At 46.5% G+C, this 23,449-nt stretch overlaps 1 protein-coding gene and 1 long non-coding RNA gene across 2 annotated transcripts in view; one reads left to right on the top strand and one right to left on the bottom strand.

The window, feature by feature from the left end:
- The window catches only part of LOC127918757 (receptor for retinol uptake stra6-like), a 142,214-nt gene that overhangs the window by 29,887 nt on the left and 88,878 nt on the right, over positions 1 to 23,449 (bottom strand). The window contains exons 8-15 of the mRNA XM_052501943.1: positions 14,763 to 14,839; positions 14,385 to 14,446; positions 12,882 to 13,044; positions 11,442 to 11,517; positions 10,569 to 10,702; positions 3,417 to 3,534; positions 2,456 to 2,557; positions 1,744 to 1,907 (exon numbers count right to left, since the gene is read on the bottom strand). Coding sequence (XP_052357903.1) covers positions 1,744 to 1,907; positions 2,456 to 2,557; positions 3,417 to 3,534; positions 10,569 to 10,702; positions 11,442 to 11,517; positions 12,882 to 13,044; positions 14,385 to 14,446; positions 14,763 to 14,839 — 896 coding nt within the window. The remainder of the gene's footprint in view (positions 1 to 1,743; positions 1,908 to 2,455; positions 2,558 to 3,416; positions 3,535 to 10,568; positions 10,703 to 11,441; positions 11,518 to 12,881; positions 13,045 to 14,384; positions 14,447 to 14,762; positions 14,840 to 23,449) is intronic.
- Positions 14,943 to 15,705, top strand: LOC127918758 (uncharacterized). Its single transcript, XR_008100738.1, has 3 exons — positions 14,943 to 15,098; positions 15,195 to 15,386; positions 15,546 to 15,705. It is a non-coding gene; the product is annotated as an uncharacterized LOC127918758 (long non-coding RNA).

The following is a 23,449-nucleotide window of genomic DNA, read 5'->3' on the forward strand; positions in this document are numbered from 1 at the left end:
GGATTGGACAGGTACACGTCCAGACCAGAGGGTAGGAGATCTGAGAGGATTGGACAGGTACACGTCCAGACTAGAGGGTAGGAGATCTGAGAGGATTGGACAGGTACACGTCCAGACTAGAGGGTAGGAGATCTGAGAGGATTGGACAGGAACACGTCCAGACCAGGGGGTAGGAGATCTGAGAGGATTGGACAGGTACACGTCCAGACTAGAGGGTAGGAGATCTGAGAGGATTGGACAGGGATACGTCCAGACCAGGGGGTAGGAGATCTGAGAGGATTGGACAGGGACCGAGGTTGTTTCCAGACATGGGTTAGATCACTGTTAGCCTGGTGTTACGTTCCCCAGTTTATGTGTTGTAGTTTGTATGTTTGCATGTGTTTATTTCAGGAAATGGCTTCCTGAAATCCCTCAAGCAGCTGATTGGTCGACTCCATGGCTAATTGGAGAGCTGACCCCGCCCCCTCGTCAAGACATAGCTGTCTCCAATTATCCATTCATTCTGAAGCTATATAAAAGCCAGTGTTCTGTTCAGGAGAGAGATTTTTGCTGGGAGGTCATTGCAGAGATTTTTCTAGAGAGATTTTCTGGGAGGTCATTGCAGAGATTTTGCTCGAGAGATTTTCTGGGAGGTCATTGCAGAGATTTTGCTAGAGAGATTTTCTGGGAGGTCATTGCAGAGATTTTGCTAGAGAGATTTTGCTGGGAGGTGTCACGTTCTGACCTTTATTTCCTGTGTTTTGTATTTAGTTAGTATGGTCAGGGCGTGAGTTGGGTGGGCAGTCTGTTTGTTTTTCTAGGTTTTGGGAATTTCTATGTTTCGGCCTAGTATGGTTCTCAATCAGAGGCAGGTGTCATTGGTTGTCTCTGATTGAGAATCATACTTAGGTAGCCTGGGTTTCACTGTGTGTTTGTGGGTGATTGTTCCTGTCTCTGTGTGTGCACCAGATAGGACTGTTTTGAGTTTTCACATTTCTTGTTTTTGTTAGTTTGTTCATGTGTAGTGATATATTAAAAAAGTACCATGGACAATTACCACGCCGCGTATTGGTCCTCTGATCCGTTTAGCCTCTCCTCTTCGGAAGAAGAGGAGGAAATTCATTACAGGAGGTCATTGCAGAGATTTTGCTAGAGATTGATTTTCTGGGAGGTCATTGCAGAGATTTTGCTAGAGGTTGATTTTGCTGGGAGTTCATTGCTGAGAGTTGGTATGTTTTGTGAGTTTGTTGCTCAGATAGAGCTTATTTGATGTCCTTTGTTTCTTAGTTTGTTTGTGAAAATGGTTTAATATTCTGTTTCATTTGTTCCCAGGGGGGAAGGGGAAGGCACCTAGGGAGTGCTTAGGCAAGAGGCCCGCGGGCATACATATACCCGTAGCATATTCGCTGTCTAGGCACACTAGGTAAGACCTGGGCGGACCACCCCATGTATTTTGGTTAGGGCACCAGAAGGTGCTACATTAGGTAAGTAGTGGTTAGGCAGGTAAGATAGGAGAGAGGGGGCTTTGAGATTTACTTTCTTTGCTTTGGTTCCGTCCAGCCCCTTTTCCCCATATTACCGTGTAAAGGAATAAAGTCCTTGTAAACGGTACCACATTCTGCCTGTCATCCTTACTCACGCCTACAGTCCATACCTTTTTCACTTCACGGAGAGTTTAGTTGTAGCAGGGTGTTGCGTTCCCTCTTCATAGAGGTGTGCGTAACAGTGAACTCCAGATAAACACAAAGGGTCCCAGTGACTCACCGGGGTCAAAGGCCTCTACATTGCGGTTGAGGAGGCTGATGTCCATGCGTCCCAGGTGGACGATATTGAACAGGGCCGTGATGACCAGCCGCCACACCCCCAGCACCACACCAATCAGAACATTGACCGGGAACAACAGGTAGGTCAGCAGGAAGAGACTACCCCTAGGAGAGAAACACAGAGTCAACAATCTAACCTATCTGTACCTGCCACGAATAAGAAACTAATGTCTACCCTGTCTACACCTGGCACCAATAAGAAACTAATGTCTAGCCTGGAACCAATAAGAAACTAATGTCTACACCTGGAACCAATAAGAAACTAATGTCTACACCTGGAACCAATAAGAAACTAATGTCTACACCTGGAACCAATAAGAAACTAATGTCTACACCTGGAACCAATAAGAAACTAATGTCTACACCTGGCACCAATAAGAAACTAATGTCTAGCCTGGAACCAATAAGAAACTAATGTCTACACCTGGAACCAATAAGAAACTAGTGTCCATCTGAACATGATGATCACATTTAACTGATAGGCCTCGCAAGCAACGAAACATTCATGTAAGTTCGCGAGATCAGGGTAACTATGTCAGTTATTTGAGAGAACGTACAACTTATCTACCTACGATACATCCTAGAACTAGAATGAGAGACCAGGGTCATACCTAACAACACAGTCAATCTGTAGAACACACGAGTGTACATACCTGTTGTGGAGGTCCCGTGTCCCTGTAGACTTCTTAATGAAGCAGAACCTGGTGGTGACATGTTGGACCACTACAACTGAGAACAGCATCAACCAGAACGGCCTGAGGAGAGGAAATGAAGGGGATACATTATATTTGAAAGGTAACCACATTATAACCCACACATTACCCACACATAACCCACACATAACTCATACATAACCCATGCATAATCTATACATTATCCATACATAACCATTCATAACCCACACATAACCCATGCATAATCTATACATTATCCATACATAACCATTCATAACCCACACATAACCCATGCAATATATATATACATTATCCATACATAATCGTACATTATCCATACATAATCCACACATAACCCATGCATAATCTATACATTATCCATACATACTCCTACATTATCCATACATAATCCACACATAACCCATACATAACCCATACAGTACCCATACATTATCCATACATAATACATACATTATCCACACATAACCCATACATTATCCATGCATAATCCAAACATAATATATAAATTATTCATACATACCCCATACATAACCCATACATTATCCACACATAACCCACGCATAACCCATGCATAACCTATACATTATCCTGCAGAATCCATACATTATCCATACATAACCCATACATAACCCACACATAACCCACACATAACCCATACAGAGAGAGCATGAGGTTCTGTCTCATGTTCCACAGGACCGTGAAGAGCATGAGGTTCTGTCTACAGTGTCTGTGGATTTACCATGTGTTCCACAGGACCGTGAAGAGCATGAGGTTCTGTCTACAGTGTCTGTGGATTTACCATGTGTTCCACAGGACCGTGAAGAGCATGAGGTTCTGTCTACAGTGTCTGTGGATTTACCATGTGTTCCACAGGACCGTGAAGAGCATGAGGTTCTGTCTACAGTGTCTGTGGACTCACCACATGTTCCCCAGGACCTTGAAGAGCATGAGGTTCTGTCCGTGGAAGATGGGGATGATGATGAGGAACACAGCGATCAGCAGACACAGGAAGAACACTATGGTCTGGATCAGCATACCTGGAGAGATGTTTAAGCATTTTATACCCAATACGCAGTACAACCCCACAGGTGAAGACAGAATGTAACATTAAAATGAAGGATGTCAGTGAAGACAGAATGTGACCCTGAAATGAAGGATTTTAAAATGTTATTTAACTTGGCAAGTCAGTGAAGAACAAATTCTTATTTACAATAGCGGCCTACACCGGCCAAACCTGGACGACACTGGGTGTGTTAAATTTTGTGCCGCCCTATCTAACTCCAAATCACGGCTGGTTGTGATACAGCCTGGAATCGAACCAGGGTGTCTGTAATGACACCTCTAGAACTTAGATGCAGTGCCTTAGACCGCTACGCTACTCGGGAGCCCTTGGGATCTCAGTGAAGACAGAATGTGACCCCAAAATGAAGGATCTCGGGGGAGACAGAATGTGACCCCAAAATGAAGGATCTCGGGGGAGACAGAATGTGACCCCAAAATGAATGATCTCAGTGAAGACAGAATGTGACCCCAAAATGAAGGATCTCAGTGAAGACAGAATGTGACCCCAAAATGAATGATCTCAGTGAAGACAGAATGTGACCCCAAAATGAATGATCTCGGGGGAGACAGAATTTGACCCCAAAATGAAGGATCTCAGTGAAGACAGAATGTGAACGCAACATGCTACAATTTCAGATTTGATTGAGTTCAAATAAGGACATCACTCAATTTAAATAAATTCATTAGGTCCTAATCTATTGATTTCACATGACTGGGAATACAGATATGCATCTGTTGGTCACAGATACCTTAAAATAAGGCGTCGATCAGAAAACCAGTCAGTATCTGGTGTGACCACCAATTGCCTCGTGCTGCACAACAAATCTCCTTCGCATAGAGCTGATCAGACTGTTGATTGTGGCCTGCGGGATGTTGTACCACTCCTCTTCAATGGCTGTGTAAAGTTGCTGGGTACCCGTGGGAACTGGAACACGCTGTCGTACAAGTCGATCCAGAGCATCCCAAACATGCTCAATGGGTGGCATGTCTGGTGAGTATGCAGGCCATGGAAGAACTGGGCCATTTTCAGCTTCCAGGAATAGTATACAGATCCTAGGGACATGGGGCAGTGCTTTATCAAGCTGAAACATGAACAGCAGGAACAACACTTCACATGTTGCGTTTATTTTTCTTCCGTGTAGTATAGGATGGTTACACCAGGCAGATGGTTACACCAGGCAGATGGTTACACCAGGCAGATGGTTACAACAGGCAGATGGTTACACCAGACAGATGGTTACAACAGGCAGATGGTTACACCAGGCAGATGGTTACACCAGGCAGATGGTTACAACAGGCAGATGGTTACACCAGGCAGATGGTTACACCAGGCAGATGGTTACAACAGGCAGATGGTTACACCAGGCAGATGGTTACACCAGGCAGATGGTTACACCAGGCAGATGGTTACAACAGGCAGATGGTTACAACAGGCAGATGGTTACAACAGGCAGATGGTTACAACAGGCAGATGGTTACACCAGGCAGATGGTTACACCAGGCAGATGGTTACAACAGGCAGATGGTTACAACAGGCAGATGGTTACAACAGGCAGATGGTTACAACAGGCAGATGGTTACAACAGGCAGATGGTTACAACAGGCAGATGGTTACAACAGGCAGATGGTTACAACAGGCAGATGGTTACAACAGGCAGATGGTTACAACAGGCAGATGGTTACACCAGGCAGATGGTTACACCAGGCAGATGGTTACACCAGGCAGATGGTTACAACAGGCAGATGGTTACAACAGGCAAGGCAGATGGTTACACCAGGCAGATGGTTACAACAGGCAGATGGTTACAACAGGCAGATGGTTACAACAGGCAGATGGTTACACCAGGCAGATGGTTACAACAGGCAGATGGTTACAACAGGCAGATGGTTACAACAGGCAGATGGTTACACCAGGCAGATGGTTACAACAGGCAGATGGTTACAACAGGCAGATGGTTACAACAGGCAGATGGTTACACCAGGCAGATGGTTACAACAGGCAGATGGTTACAACAGGCAGATGGTTACAACAGGCAAGGCAGATGGTTACACCAGGCAGATGGTTACACCAGGCAGATGGTTACAACAGGCAGATGGTTACAACAGGCAAGGCAGATGGTTACACCAGGCAGATGGTTACACCAGGCAGATGGTTACAACAGGCAAGGCAGATGGTTACACCAGGCAGATGGTTACACCAGGCAGATGGTTACACCAGGCAGATGGTTACAACAGGCAGATGGTTACAACAGGCAAGGCAGATGGTTACACCAGGCAGATGGTTACAACAGGCAAGGCAGATGGTTACACCAGGCAGATGGTTACACCAGGCAGATGGTTACAACAGGCAGATGGTTACAACAGGCAAGGCAGATGGTTACACCAGGCAGATGGTTACACCAGGCAGATGGTTACAACAGGCAAGGCAGATGGTTACACCAGGCAGATGGTTACACCAGGCAGATGGTTACACCAGGCAGATGGTTACAACAGGCAAGGCAGATGGTTACACCAGGCAGATGGTTACACCAGGCAGATGGTTACAACAGGCAGATGGTTACAACAGGCAGATGGTTACAACAGGCAGATGGTTACAACAGGCAGATGGTTATAACAGGCAGATGGTTACAACAGGCAGATGGTTATAACAGGCAGATGGTTACAACAGGCAGATGGTTACAACAGACAGATGGTTACAACAGACAGATGGTTACAACAGACAGATGGTTACAACAGGCAGATGGTTAAAACAGACAGATGGTTACAACAGGCAGATGGTTACAACAGGCAGATGGTTACAACAGGCAGATGGTTACAACAGGCAGATGGTTACAACAGGCAGATGGTTACAACAGGCAAGGCAGATGGTTACAACAGGCAGATGGTTACAACAGGCAGATGGTTACAACAGGCAGATGGTTACAACAGGCAGATGGTTACAACAGGCAGATGGTTACAACAGGCAGATGGTTACAACAGGCAGATGGTTACAACAGGCAGGCAGATGGTTACACCAGGCAGATGGTTACAACAGGCAGATGGTTACAACAGGCAGATGGTTACAACAGGCAGATGGTTACACCAGGCAGATGGTTACAACAGGCAGATGGTTACAACAGGCAGATGGTTACAACAGGCAGATGGTTATAACAGGCAGCTGGTTATAACAGGCAGATGGTTACAACAGGCAGATGGTTACAACAGGCAGATGGTTACAACAGGCAGATGGTTATAACAGGCAGATGGTTACAACAGGCAGATGGTTATAACAGGCAGCTGGTTATAACAGGCAGATGGTTAAAACAGGCAGATGGTTACACCAGGCAGATGGTTACAACAGGCAGATGGTTACAACAGGCAGATGGTTATAACAGGCAGATAGTTATAACAGGCAGATGGTTACACCAGGCAGATGGTTACAACAGGCAGATGGTTACACCAGGCAGATGGTTATAACAGGCAGCTGGTTATAACAGGCAAGGATAGTTACACCAGGCAGATGGTTCCACCAGGCAGATGGTTACAACAGGCAGATAGTTATAACAGACAAGGCAGATGGTTGCAAAACCAGGCAGATGGTTACACCAGGCAGATGGTTACACCAGGCAGATGGTTCCACCAGGCAGATGGTTCCACCAGGCAGATGGTTACACCAGGCAGATGGTTACACCAGGCAGATGGTTAAACAGGCAGATGGTTCCACCAGGCAGATGGTTACACCAGGCATATGGTTACAACAGGCAGATGGTTCCACCAGGCAGATGGTTACAACAGACAAACAGATGTGTTTATTGAGTACAACTGTTTTGAGTTGGTTGTAAACTCAGGTGTTTTACCTGAGCAGGTGTCTGGTCAGGTACATAATGTGTCAGGTGTTTTACCTGAGCAGGTGTGAGGTCAGGTACATAATGTGTCAGCAGGTGTTTTACCAAAGCAGGTGTGAGGTCAGGTACATAAAGTGTCAGCAGGTGTTTTACCTCAGCAGGTGTTTTACCTGAGCAAAAGTTTTACCTGAGCAGGTGTTTTACCTGAGCAGGTGTGAGGTCAGGTACATAATGTGTCAGCAGGTGTTTTACCTGAGCAGGTGTAGGTCAGGTACATAATGTGTCAGCAGGTGTTTTACCTGAGCAGGTGTGAGTCAGGTACATAATGTGTCAGCAGGTGTTTTACCTGAGCAGGTGTGAGTCAGGTACATAATGTGTCAGCAGGTGTTTTACCTGAGCAGGTGTGAGGTCAGGTACATAATGTGTCAGCAGGTGTTTTACCTGAGCAGGTGTGAGGTCAGGTACATAATGTGTCAGCAGGTGTTTTACCTCAGCAGGTGTTTTACCTGAGCAGATGTGAGGTCAGGTACATAATGTGTCAGCAGGTGTTTTACCTCAGCAGGTGTTTTACCTGAGCAGGTGTGAGGTCAGGTACATAATGTGTCAGCAGGTGTTTTACCTAGCAGGTGTGAGGTCAGGTACATAATGTGTCAGCAGGTGTTTTACCTGAGCAGGTGTGAGGTCAGGTACATAATGTGTCAGCAGGTGTTTTACCTGAGCAGGTGTGAGGTCAGGTACATAATGTGTCAGCAGGTGTTTTACCTGAGCAGGTGTTTTCCCTGAGCAGGTGTGAGGTCAGGTACATAATGTGTCAGCAGGTGTTTTACCTGAGCAGGTGTGAGGTCAGGTACATAATGTGTCAGCAGGTGTTTTACCTGAGCAGGTGTGAGGTCAGGTACATAATGTGTCAGCAGGTGTTTTACCTGAGCAGGTGTGAGGTCAGGTACATAATGTGTCAGCAGGTGTTTTACCTGAGCAGGTGTGAGGTCAGGTACATAATGTGTCAGCAGGTGTTTTACCTGAGCAGGTGTGAGGTCAGGTACATAATGTGTCAGCAGGTGTTTTACCTGAGCAGGTGTGAGAGTCAGGTAGATAATGTGTCAGCAGGTGTTTTACCTGAGCAGGTGTGAGGTCAGGTACATAATGTGTCAGCAGGTGTTTTACCTGAGCAGGTGTGAGGTCAGGTACATAATGTGTCAGCAGGTGTTTTACCTCAGCAGGTGTTTTACCTGAGCAGGTGTGAGGTCAGGTACATAATGTGTCAGCAGGTGTTTTACCTCAGCAGGTGTTTTACCTGAGCAGGTGTGAGGTCAGGTACATAATGTGTCAGCAGGTGTTTTACCTGAGCAGGTGTGAGGTCAGGTACATAATGTGTCAGCAGGTGTTTTACCTGAGCAGGTGTGGTCAGGTAGATAATGTGTCAGCAGGTGTTTTACCTGAGCAGGTGTGAGGTCAGGTACATAATGTGTCAGCAGGTGTTTTACCTGAGCAGGTGTGAGGTCAGGTACATAATGTGTCAGCAGGTGTTTTACCTCAGCAGGTGTTTTACCTGAGCAGGTGTGAGGTCAGGTACATAATGTGTCAGCAGGTGTTTTACCTCAGCAGGTGTTTTACCTGAGCAGGTGTGAGGTCAGGTACATAATGTGTCAGCAGGTGTTTTACCTGAGCAGGTGTGAGGTCAGGTACATAATGTGTCAGCAGGTGTTTTACCTGAGCAGGTGTGAGGTCAGGTACATAATGTGTCAGCAGGTGTTTTACCTGAGCAGGTGTTTTACCTGAGCAGGTGTGAGGTCAGGTACATAAAGTGTCAGCAGGTGTTTTACCTCAGCAGGTGTTTTACCTGAGCAGGAGTTTTACCTGAGCAGGTGTGAGGTCAGGTACATAATGTGTCAGCAGGTGTTTTACCTGAGCAGGTGTGGTACGTCAGCAGGTGTTTTACCTGAGCAGGTGTGAGGTCAGGTACATAATGTGTCAGCAGGTGTTTTACCTCAGCAGGTGTTTTACCTGAGCAGGTGTGAGGTCAGGTACATAATGTGTCAGCAGGTGTTTTACCTCAGCAGGTGTTTTACCTGAGCAGGTGTGAGGTCAGGTACATAATGTGTCAGCAGGTGTTTTACCTGAGCAGGTGTGAGGTCAGGTACATAATGTGTCAGCAGGTGTTTTACCTGAGCAGGTGTGAGGTCAGGTACATAATGTGTCAGCAGGTGTTTTACCTGAGCAGGTGTGAGGTCAGGTACATAATGTGTCAGCAGGTGTTTTACCTGAGCAGGTGTGAGGTCAGGTACATAATGTGTCAGCAGGTGTTTTACCTGAGCAGGTGTGAGGTCAGGTACATAATGTGTCAGCAGGTGTTTTACCTCAGCAGGTGTTTTACCTGAGCAGGTGTGAGGTCAGGTACATAATGTGTCAGCAGGTGTTTTACCTGAGCAGGTGTGAGGTCAGGTACATAATGTGTCAGCAGGTGTTTTACCTGAGCAGGTGTGAGGTCAGGTACATAATGTGTCAGCAGGTGTTTTACCTGAGCAGGTGTGAGGTCAGGTACATAATGTGTCAGCAGGTGTTTTACCTCAGCAGGTGTTTTACCTGAGCAGGTGTGAGGTCAGGTACATAATGTGTCAGCAGGTGTTTTACCTGAGCAGGTGTGAGGTCAGGTACATAATGTGTCAGCAGGTGTTTTACCTGAGCAGGTGTTTTACCTGAGCAGGTGTTTTACCTGAGCAGGTGTGAGGTCAGGTACATAATGTGTCAGCAGGTGTTTTACCTGAGCAGGTGTTTTACATAATGTGTCAGCAGGTGTTTTACCTGAGCAGGTGTGAGGTCAGGTACATAATGTGTCAGCAGGTGTTTTACCTGAGCAGGTGTGAGGTCAGGTACATAATGTGTCAGCAGGTGTTTTACCTGAGCAGGTGTGAGGTCAGGTACATAATGTGTCAGCAGGTGTTTTACCTGAGCAGGTGTGAGGTCAGGTACATAATGTGTCAGCAGGTGTTTTACCTGAGCAGGTGTGAGTCAGGTACATAATGTGTCAGCAGGTGTTTTACCTGAGCAGGTGTGAGGTCAGGTACATAATGTGTCAGCAGGTGTTTTACCTCAGCAGGTGTGAGGTCAGGTACATAATGTGTCAGCAGGTGTTTTACCTCAGCAGGTGTGAGGTCAGGTACATAATGTGTCAGCAGGTGTTTTACCTAAGCAGATGTGAGCAGCCTGGAAGCTGGTGAATCCCATCCAGCAGACCAGGGCAGGACGAGATGGTCTGATACTCCTCTGGCAGTTATATACATTATACATGTCTCCTCTATACAGCCCCTTCAGGTTAGACCTGTACAACAGTTATAGGAGGGTTATAACATCTCCACACACACACACACACACACACACACACACACACACACACACACACACACACACACACACACACACACACACACACACACACACACACACACACACACACACACACACACACACACACACACACACACACACACACACACACACACACACACACACACACACACACACACACACAGCAGGGCTAAATGAATGTGCGACTATGGAACATTAAATTACCTTCAAGCAATTCGATTTAAAATCCCATTACTTTTAATATGTCATTAACTCTAGCATACTGGCCTAATTGTCATTTCTTATCGTAATAGCTATTTCTGTATCTGTGTGACTGCAATAACTAGACGGACTAATTTTCCTAATCGAACCATTACAATATGTCGAACGTGTTCATTGTGTAAAAGACAGACATAGGACAGTGGGTGACAAGAGGAAGAGAGGAGTGTGGAGACGTGGTGATGTGGTAAGAGAGAGAGAGAGAGAGAGAGAGAGAGAGGGAGAGAGAGAGAGAGAGAGAGAGAGAGAGAGAGAGAGAGAGAGAGAGAGACAAGAGAGAGAGAGAGAGACAGAGAGAGAGAGAGAGAGAGAGAGAGAGAGACAGAGACAGAGAGAGAGAGAGAGAGAGAGAGAGAGAGAGAGAGAGAGAGAGAGAGAGAGGAAGGGAAGGGAAGGGAACAGAGGAGTGGTGTGTGTGTAGGGCTCATGCTCACCGGTGCAGGACCATGGACCTCATGAGCATGACCAGGTTCACTGAGCAGGACAGGGTCATCGCAGAGAGGTAGCACACTGCCAACACACACAGGACATGTTGCCACAGAGGTAAAATACATTTCCCAGGACAAGTTCACATTAAAACAACACATCCAGCACTTTCTGACATCTGCTGATTAGAATGCGATCCTATGTAAAACAACATGATACGGTTCGGCAGTTCAACATATAGTAGACCACTACCCTAACTCACCTTCTACACACCACATGTAGTAGACCACTACCCTAACTCACCTTCTACACACCACATGTAGTAGACCACTACCCTAACTCACCTTCTACACACACATGTAGTAGACCACTAATCTAACTCACCTTCTACACACCACATGTAGTAGACCACTAATCTAACTCACCTTCTACACACCACATGTAGTAGACCACTACCCTAACTCACCTTCTACACACCACATGTAGTAGACCACTACCCTAACTCACCTTCTACACACCACATGTAGTAGACCACTAATCTAACTCACCTTCTACACACCACATGTAGTAGACCACTACCCTAACTCACCTTCTACACCACATGTAGTAGACCACTAATCTAACTCACCTTCTACACACCACATGTAGTAGACCACTACCCTAACTCACCTTCTACACACCACATGTAGTAGACCACTACCCTAACTCACCTTCTACACACCACATGTAGTAGACCACTAATCTAACTCACCTTCTACACACCACATGTAGTAGACCACTACCCTAACTCACCTTCTACACACCACATGTAGTAGACCACTAATCTAACTCACCTTCTACACACCACATGTAGTAGACCACTACCCTAACTCACCTTCTACACACCACATGTAGTAGACCACTACCCTAACTCACCTTCTACACACCACATGTAGTAGACCACTACCCTAACTCACCTTCTACACACCACATGTAGTAGACCACTACCCTAACTCACCTTCTACACACCACATGTAGTAGACCACTACCCTAACTCACCTTCTACACACCACATGTAGTAGACCACTACCCTAACTCACCTTCTACACACCACATGTAGTAGACCACTACCCTAACTCACCTTCTACACACCACATGTAGTAGACCACTACCCTAACTCACCTTCTACACACCACATGTAGTAGACCACTACCCTAACTCACCTTCTACACACCACATGTAGTAGACCACTACCCTAACTCACCTTCTACACACCACATGTAGTAGACCACTACCCTAACTCACCTTCTACACACCACATGTAGTAGACCACTACCCTAACTCACCTTCTACACACCACATGTAGTAGACCACTACCCTAACTCACCTTCTACACACCACATGTAGTAGACCACTACCCTAACTCACCTTCTACACACCACATGTAGTAGACCACTACCCTAACTCACCTTCTACACACCACATGTAGTAGACCACTATCCGGACCACTTCGGCCCTGTCCTCTGATAATATGATGTTGAAACCGGCCAATAGGAAGGCGATATCTTCGTTGATGCCTTGACGGACAATCTGGAGCGTCGGCACCACGCTGGTCACAAACACCAAAGCCATCTGGGTAACAGGAAGTACAGTGAATGCAGGAAATACAAAACAGAGCTGCTACAATATCACCATGGTGTTGATATTACACGAGGTTGGACTACTAGATTAGTACCTGTACAGTACCTATCATAATAATCTGATAGACTAGTAGATTAGTACCTTTCATAATAATCTGATAGACTACTAGATTAGTACCTGTACAGTACCAATCATAATAATCTGATAGACTACTAGATTAGTACCTATCATAATAATCTGATAGACTAGTAGATTAGTACCTATCATATTAATCTGATAGACTACTAGATTAGTACCTGTACAGTACCAATCATAATAATCTGATAGACTACTAGATTAGTACATGTACAGTACCAATCATAATAATCTGATAGACTACTAGATTAGTACCTTTCATAATAATCTGATAGACTACTAGATTAGTACCTATCATCATAATCTGATAGACTACTAGATTAGTACCTGTACAGTACAATGATGTAGGTTAGATTTATAATATGATGTAGATTAGAGTTATAAAATGATGTAGGTTAGGCTAATACGTGATGTAGGTTAGAACAAAATAATTATGTAGGTTAGAGTTATAACATTATGTAGATTAGACTAACAATATTATATAGGTTAGAGTTCTAAAATTATGTAGGTTAGACTAATACAATGATGTAGGTTAGAGTAATACAATGACGTAGGTTAGACTAATACAATGATGTAGGTTAGAGTAATACAATGATGTAGGTTAGACTAACACAATGATGTAGGCTAGACTAATACAATGATGTAGGTTAGACTAATACAATGACGTAGGTTAGACTAATACAATGATGTAGGCTAGACTAATACAATGATGTAGGTTAGACTAATACAATGACGTAGGTTAGACTAATACAATGACGTAGGTTAGACTAATACAATGACGTAGGTTAGACTAATGCAATGACGTAGGTTAGACTAATACAATGACGTAGGTTAGACTGATACAATGACGTAGGTTAGACTAATACAATGATGTAGGTTAGACTAATGCAATGACGTAGGTTAGACTAATACAATGATGTAGGTTAGACTAATACAATGACGTAGGCTAGACTAATACAATGACGTAGGCTAGACTAATACAATGATGTAGGCTAGACTAATACAATGATGTAGGCTAGACTAATACAATGATGTAGGCTAGACTAATACAATGATGTAGGCTAGACTAATACAATGACGTAGGTTAGACTAATACAATGATGTAGGCTAGACTAATACAATGATGTAGGTTAGACTAATACAATGATGTAGGTTAGACTAATACAATGATGTAGATTAGGGTAACACATTAGTACCTGGTAAAGAGCGGTAAATGACACTACTCCAGATATCGCCAGCTTCAGGGGAAACCGGAAAACTGTTGGTGAAAAGAAAGGAAAAACAATTGCAGGAATTAGACAGTAAATGTAGGCTGCTAATACATTTCTACATTACATTTACATTACATTTAAGTCATTTAGCAGACGCTCTTATCCAGAGCGACTTACATAGACAACCTGGTGGTCCCGGGCTCCCCCAGGAACACCATATCGATACAGAACTTAGTGTGGACACCCGTTCGACGTAGTGTGATGCAGCCCAGAGCTCCTCAGCTCACTTGATCCACCAACCTCAGCCTCCCAGTGACTTGGATTACAGGCACATGCCACCGCACCCTATATATATATAGTTACCTTCCTCTGGTATGTAGATGTAGGACTTCACAGCATCAGTTATCCTCTCCACCAGTGTGGGCTTCTCTGTGCTTGTACTGAGGGAAGAGACAGACAGGTTACTTACACTGAGCGTACAAAACATTCACTAAGAACACCTTCCTGATATTGAGTTGAACAGCCTCAATTAGTGCTGGACATGGACTCTACAAGGTGTCGAAAGCGTTCCACAGGGATGCTGGTCCATGTTGACTCTACAAGGTGTCGAAAGCGTTCCACAGGGATGCTGGTCCATGTTGACTCTACAAGGTGTCTAAAGCGTTCCACAGGGATGCTGGCCCATGTTGACTCTACAAGGTGTCTAAAGCGTTCCACAGGGATGCTGGTCCATGTTGACTCTACAAGGTGTCGAAAGCGTTCCACAGGGATGCTGGCCCATGTTGACTCTACAAGGTGTCGAAAGCGTTCCACAGGGATGCTGGTCCATGTTGACTCTACAAGGTGTTGAAAGCGTTCCACAGGGATGCTGGTCCATGTTGACTCTACAAGGTGTCGAAAGCGTTCCACAGGGATGCTGGTCCATGTTGACTCTACAAGGTGTCGAAAGCGTTCCACAGGGATGCTGGCCCATGTTGACTCTACAAGGTGTTGAAAGCGTTCCACAGGGATGCTGGTCCATGTTGACTCTACAAGGTGTCTAAAGCGTTCCACAGGGATGCTGGACTAATACAATGATGTCCATGTTGACTCTACAAGGTGTCGAAAGCGTTCCACAGGGATGCTGGTCCATGTTGACTCTACAAGGTGTTGAAAGCGTTCCACAGGGATGCTGGCCCATGTTGACTCTACAAGGTGTCGAAAGCGTTCCACAGGGATGCTGGCCCATGTTGACTCTACAAGGTGTTGAAAGCGTTCCACAGGGATGCTGGCCCATGTTGACTCCAATGCTTCCCACAGTTGTGTCAAGTTGGCTGGATGTCCTTTGGATGGTGGATTACTGATACACACAGGAAACTGTTGAGTGTGGAAAACCCCAGCAGCTTTGCAGATCTTGACCCAAACTGGTGCACCTGGCACCTACTACCAGGTCTCCTCCCCTTCATCTACTCTGATTTTGAAGTGGATTTAACAGGTGACATCCAATAAGGGATTATAGCTTTCACCTGGATTCACCTGGTCAGTCAGTCTGGAAAGAGCAGGTGTTCCCAATGCTTAAACAGGACAGAAACATGGTCCAATTCACACACTTATCAAGAGAACATCCCTGGTCATCTACTGCCTCTGATCTGGAGGACTCACTAAACAGAGAACATCCCTGGTCATCTCTACTGCCTCTGATCTGGAGGACTCACTAAACAGAGAACATCCCTGGTCATCTACTGCCTCTGATCTGGAGGACTCACTAAACAGAGAACATCCCTGGTCATCTACTGCCTCTGATCTGGAGGACTTACTAAACAGAGAACATCCCTACTGCCTCTGATCTGGAGGACTCACTAAACAGAGAACATCCCTGGTCATCTACTGCCTCTGATCTGGAGGACTCACTAAACAGAGAACATCCCTGGTCATCTACTGCCTCTGATCTGGAGGACTCACTAAACAGAGAACATCCCTGGTCCCTTCTGCCTCTGATCTGGAGGACTCACTAAACAGAGAACATCCCTGGTCATCTACTGCCTCTGATCTGGAGGACTCACTAAACAGAGAACGTCCCTGGTCATCCCTACTGACTCTGATCTGGAGGACTCACTAAACAGAGAACATCCCTGGTCATCCCTACTGCCTCTGATCTGGAGGACTCACTAAACAGAGAACATCCCTGGTCATCTCTACTGCCTCTGATCTGGAGGACTCACTAAACAGAGAACATCCCTGGTCATCTACTGCCTCTGATCTGGAGGACTCACTAAACAGAGAACATCCCTGGTCATCTCTACTGCCTCTGATCTGGAGGACTCACTAAACAGAGAACATCCCTGGTCATCTCTACTGCCTCTGATCTGGAGGACTCACTAAACAGAGAACATCCCTGGTCATCTACTGCCTCTGATCTGGAGGACTCACTAAACAGAGAACATCCCTGGTCATCTACTGCCTCTGATCTGGAGGATTCACTAAACAGAGAACATCCCTGGTCATCTACTGCCTCTGATCTGGAGGATTCACTAAACAGAGAACATCCCTGGTCATCTCTACTGCCTCTGATCTGGAGGACTCACTAAACAGAGAACATCCCTGGTCATCCCTACTGCCTCTGATCTGGAGGACTCACTAAACAGAGAACATCCCTGGTCATCCCTACTGCCTCTGATCTGGAGGACTCACTAAACAGAGAACATCCCTGGTCATCTCTACTGCCTCTGATCTGGAGGACTCACTAAACAGAGAACATCCCTGGTCATCTATTGCCTCTGATCTGGAAGACTCACTAAACAGAGAACATCCCTGGTCATCTACTGCCTCTGATCTGGAGGATTCACTAAACAGAGAACATCCCTGGTCATCTCTACTGCCTCTGATCTGGAGGACTCACTAAACAGAGAACATCCCTGGTCATCCCTACTGCCTCTGATCTGGAGGACTCACTAAACAGAGAACATCCCTGGTCATCCCTACTGTCTCTGATCTGGAGGACTCACTAAACAGAGAACATCCCTGGTCATCCCTACTGCCTCTGATCTGGATGACTCACTAAACAGAGAACATCCCTGGTCATCTCTACTGCCTCTGATCTGGAGGACTCACTAAACAGAGAACATCCCTGGTCATCCCTACTGCCTCTGATCTGGTGGACTCACTAAACAGAGAACATCCCTGGTCATCCCTACTGCCTCTGATCTGGAGGACTCACTAAACAGAGAACATCCCTGGTCATCCCTACTGCCTTTGATCTGATGGACTCACTAAACAGAGAACATCCCTGGTCATCCCTACAGCCTCTGATCTGGTGGACTCACTAAACAGAGAACATCCCTGGTCATCCCTACTGCCTCTGATCTGTAGGACTCACTAAACAGAGAACATCCCTGGTCATCCCTACTGCCTCTGATCTGGAGGACTCACTAAACAGAGAACATCCCTGGTCATCCATACTGCCTCTGATCTGTAGGACTCACTAAACAGAGAACATCCCTGGTCATCTCTACTGCCTCTGATCTGGAGGACTCACTAAACAGAGAACATCCCTGGTCATCTCTACTGCCTCTGATCTGGAGGACTCACTAAACAGAGAACATCCCTGGTCATCTCTACTGCCTCTGATCTGGAGGACTCACTAAACAGAGAACATCCCTGGTCATCTATTGCCTCTGATCTGGAAGACTCACTAAACAGAGAACATCCCTGGTCACCTCTACTGCCTCTGATCTGGAGGACTCACTAAACAGAGAACATCCCTGGTCATCTATTGCCTCTGATCTGGAGGACTCACTAAACAGAGAACATCCCTGGTCATCTCTACTGCCTCTGATCTGGAGGACTCACTAAACAGAGAACATCCCTGGTCATCTCTACTGCCTCTGATCTGGAGGACTCACTAAACAGAGAACATCCCTGGTCATCTATTGCCTCTGATCTGGAAGACTCACTAAACAGAGAACATCCCTGGTCATCTATTGCCTCTGATCTGGAAGACTCACTAAACAGAGAACATCCCTGGTCATCTACTGCCTCTGATCTGGAGGACTCACTAAACAGAGAACATCCCTGGTCATCCCTACTGCCTCTGATCTGGTGGACTCACTAAACAGAGAACATCCCTGGTCATCCCTACTGCCTCTGATCTGGAGGACTCACTAAACAGAGAACATCCCTGGTCATCTCTACTGCCTCTGATCTGGAGGACTCACTAAACAGAGAACATCCCTGGTCATCTACTGCCTCTGATCTGGAGGACTCACTAAACAGAGAACATCCCTGGTCATCTCTACTGCCTCTGATCTGGAGGACTCACTAAACAGAGAACATCCCTGGTCATCTATTGCCTCTGATCTGGAAGACTCACTAAACAGAGAACATCCCTGGTCATCTATTGCCTCTGATCTGGAAGACTCACTAAACAGAGAACATCCCTGGTCATCCATACTGCCTCTGATCTGTAGGACTCACTAAACAGAGAACATCCCTGGTCATCCCTATTGCCTCTGATCTGGCGGATTCACTAAACAGAGAACATCCCTGGTCACCCCTACTGCCTCTGATCTGGAGGACTCACTAAACAGAGAACATCCCTGGTCATCCCTATTGCCTCTGATCTGGCGGATTCACTAAACAGAGAACATCCCTGGTCATCCCTACTGCCTCTGATCTGGCGGATTCACTAAACAGAGAACATCCCTGGTCATCCCTACTGCCTCTGATCTGGAGGACTCACTAAACAGAGAACATCCCTGGTCATCTATTGCCTCTGATCTGGCGGACTCACTAAACAGAGAACATCCCTGGTCATCTACTGCCTCTGATCTGGAGGACTCACTAAACAGAGAACATCCCTGGTCATCTATTGCCTCTGATCTGGCGGACTCACTAAACAGAGAACATCCCTGGTCATCTCTACTGCCTCTGATCTGGAGGTCTCACTAAACAGAGAACATCCCTGGTCATCTACTGCCTCTGATCTGGAGGACTCACTAAACAGAGAACATCCCTGGTCATCTCTACTGCCTCTGATCTGGAGGACTCACTAAACAGAGAACATCCCTGGTCATCCCTACTGCCTCTGATCTGGAGGACTCACTAAACAGAGAACATCCCTGGTCATCTCTACTGCCTCTGATCTGAGGACTCACTAAACAGAGAACATCCCTGGTCATCCCTACTGCCTCTGATCTGGTGGACTCACTAAACAGAGAACATCCCTGGTCATCCCTACTGCCTCTGATCTGGAGGACTCACTAAACAGAGAACATCCCTGGTCATCCCTACTGCCTTTGATCTGATGGACTCACTAAACAGAGAACATCCCTGGTCATCCCTACAGCCTCTGATCTGGTGGACTCACTAAACAGAGAACATCCCTGGTCATCCCTACTGCCTCTGATCTGTAGGACTCACTAAACAGAGAACATCCCTGGTCATCCCTACTGCCTCTGATCTGGAGGACTCACTAAACAGAGAACATCCCTGGTCATCCATACTGCCTCTGATCTGTAGGACTCACTAAACAGAGAACATCCCTGGTCATCCCTATTGCCTCTGATCTGGCGGATTCACTAAACAGAGAACATCCCTGGTCATCCCTACTGCCTCTGATCTGGAGGATTCACTAAACAGAGAACATCCCTGGTCATCTACTGCCTCTGATCTGGAGGACTCACTAAACAGAGAACATCCCTGGTCATCTATTGCCTCTGATCTGGCGGACTCACTAAACAGAGAACATCCCTGGTCATCTACTGCCTCTGATCTGGAGGACTCACTAAACAGAGAACATCCCTGGTCATCTCTACTGCCTCTGATCTGGAAGACTCACTAAACAGAGAACATCCCTGGTCATCCCTACTGCCTCTGATCTGGAGGACTCACTAAACAGAGAACATCCTTGGTCATCCCTACAGCCTCTGATCTGGTGGACTCACTAAACAGAGAACATCCCTGGTCATCCCTACTGCCTCTGATCTGTAGGACTCACTAAACAGAGAACATCCCTGGTCATCCCTACTGCCTCTGATCTGGAGGACTCACTAAACAGAGAACATCCCTGGTCATCCATACTGCCTCTGATCTGTAGGACTCACTAAACAGAGAACATCCCTGGTCATCCCTATTGCCTCTGATCTGGCGGATTCACTAAACAGAGAACATCCCTGGTCATCCCTACTGCCTCTGATCTGGAGGATTCACTAAACAGAGAACATCCCTGGTCATCTACTGCCTCTGATCTGGAGGACTCACTAAACAGAGAACATCCCTGGTCATCTATTGCCTCTGATCTGGCGGACTCACTAAACAGAGAACATCCCTGGTCATCTACTGCCTCTGATCTGGAGGTCTCACTAAACAGAGAACATCCCTGGTCATCTCTACTGCCTCTGATCTGGAGGACTCACTAAACAGAGAACATCCCTGGTCATCTACTGCCTCTGATCTGGAGGACTCACTAAACAGAGAACATCCCTGGTCATCTCTACTGCCTCTGATCTGGAGGACTCACTAAACAGAGAACATCCCTGGTCATCTCTACTGCCTCTGATCTGGAGGACTCACTAAACAGAGAACATCCCTGGTCATCTCTACTGCCTCTGATCTGGAGGACTCACTAAACAGAGAACATCCCTGGTCATCTACTGCCTCTGATCTGGAGGACTCACTAAACAGAGAACATCCCTGGTCATCTATTGCCTCTGATCTGGAAGACTCACTAAACAGAGAACATCCCTGGTCATCTACTGCCTCTGATCTGGAGGACTCACTAAACAGAGAACATCCCTGGTCATCTCTACTGCCTCTGATCTGGAGGACTCACTAAACAGAGAACATCCCTGGTCATCTCTACTGCCTCTGATCTGGAGGACTCACTAAACAGAGAACATCCCTGGTCATCTATTGCCTCTGATCTGGAAGACTCACTAAACAGAGAACATCCCTGGTCATCTATTGCCTCTGATCTGGAAGACTCACTAAACAGAGAACATCCCTGGTCATCTATTGCCTCTGATCTGGAAGACTCACTAAACAGAGAACATCCCTGGTCATCCCTACTGCCTCTGATCTGGAGGACTCACTAAACAGAGAACATCCCTGGTCATCCCTACTGCCTCTGATCTGGCGGACTCACTAAACAGAGAACATCCCTGGTCATCCCTACTGCCTCTGATCTGTAGGACTCACTAAACAGAGAACATCCCTGGTCATCCCTACTGCCTCTGATCTGGCGGATTCACTAAACAGAGAACATCCCTGGTCATCCCTACTGCCTCTGATCTGGAGGATTCACTAAACAGAGAACATCCCTGGTCATCTATTGCCTCTGATCTGGCGGACTCACTAAACAGAGAACATCCCTGGTCATCTACTGCCTCTGATCTGGAGGACTCACTAAACAGAGAACATCCCTGGTCATCTATTGCCTCTGATCTGGCGGACTCACTAAACAGAGAACATCCCTGGTCATCTCTACTGCCTCTGATCTGGAGGTCTCACTAAACAGAGAACATCCCTGGTCATCTACTGCCTCTGATCTGGAGGACTCACTAAACAGAGAACATCCCTGGTCATCTCTACTGCCTCTGATCTGGAGGACTCACTAAACAGAGAACATCCCTGGTCATCCCTACTGCCTCTGATCTGGAGGACTCACTAAACAGAGAACATCCCTGGTCATCTCTACTGCCTCTGATCTGGAGGACTCACTAAACAGAGAACATCCCTGGTCATCCCTACTGCCTCTGATCTGGTGGACTCACTAAACAGAGAACATCCCTGGTCATCCCTACTGCCTTTGATCTGATGGACTCACTAAACAGAGAACATCCCTGGTCATCCCTACAGCCTCTGATCTGGTGGACTCACTAAACAGAGAACATCCCTGGTCATCCCTACTGCCTCTGATCTGTAGGACTCACTAAACAGAGAACATCCCTGGTCATCCCTACTGCCTCTGATCTGGAGGACTCACTAAACAGAGAACATCCCTGGTCATCCATACTGCCTCTGATCTGTAGGACTCACTAAACAGAGAACATCCCTGGTCATCCCTATTGCCTCTGATCTGGCGGATTCACTAAACAGAGAACATCCCTGGTCATCCCTACTGCCTCTGATCTGGAGGATTCACTAAACAGAGAACATCCCTGGTCATCTACTGCCTCTGATCTGGAGGACTCACTAAACAGAGAACATCCCTGGTCATCTATTGCCTCTGATCTGGCGGACTCACTAAACAGAGAACATCCCTGGTCATCTACTGCCTCTGATCTGAGGTCTCACTAAACAGAGAACATCCCTGGTCATCTCTACTGCCTCTGATCTGGAGGACTCACTAAACAGAGAACATCCCTGGTCATCTACTGCCTCTGATCTGGAGGACTCACTAAACAGAGAACATCCCTGGTCATCTCTACTGCCTCTGATCTGGAGGACTCACTAAACAGAGAACATCCCTGGTCATCTCTACTGCCTCTGATCTGGAGGACTCACTAAACAGAGAACATCCCTGGTCATCTCTACTGCCTCTGATCTGGAGGACTCACTAAACAGAGAACATCCCTGGTCATCTACTGCCTCTGATCTGGAGGACTCACTAAACAGAGAACATCCCTGGTCATCTATTGCCTCTGTTCTGGAAGACTCACTAAACAGAGAACATCCCTGGTCATCTACTGCCTCTGATCTGGAGGACTCACTAAACAGAGAACATCCCTGGTCATCTCTACTGCCTCTGATCTGGAGGACTCACTAAACAGAGAACATCCCTGGTCATCTCTACTGCCTCTGATCTGGAGGACTCACTAAACAGAGAACATCCCTGGTCATCTATTGCCTCTGATCTGGAAGACTCACTAAACAGAGAACATCCCTGGTCATCTATTGCCTCTGATCTGGAAGACTCACTAAACAGAGAACATCCCTGGTCATCTATTGCCTCTGATCTGGAAGACTCACTAAACAGAGAACATCCCTGGTCACCTACTGCCTCTGATCTGGAGGACTCACTAAACAGAGAACATCCCTGGTCGTCCCTACTGCCTCTGATCTGGAGGACTCAC

This window comes from Oncorhynchus keta, unplaced genomic scaffold (genome assembly GCF_023373465.1).
Source record: "Oncorhynchus keta strain PuntledgeMale-10-30-2019 unplaced genomic scaffold, Oket_V2 Un_contig_14805_pilon_pilon, whole genome shotgun sequence".
Taxonomy (NCBI): domain Eukaryota; kingdom Metazoa; phylum Chordata; class Actinopteri; order Salmoniformes; family Salmonidae; genus Oncorhynchus; species Oncorhynchus keta.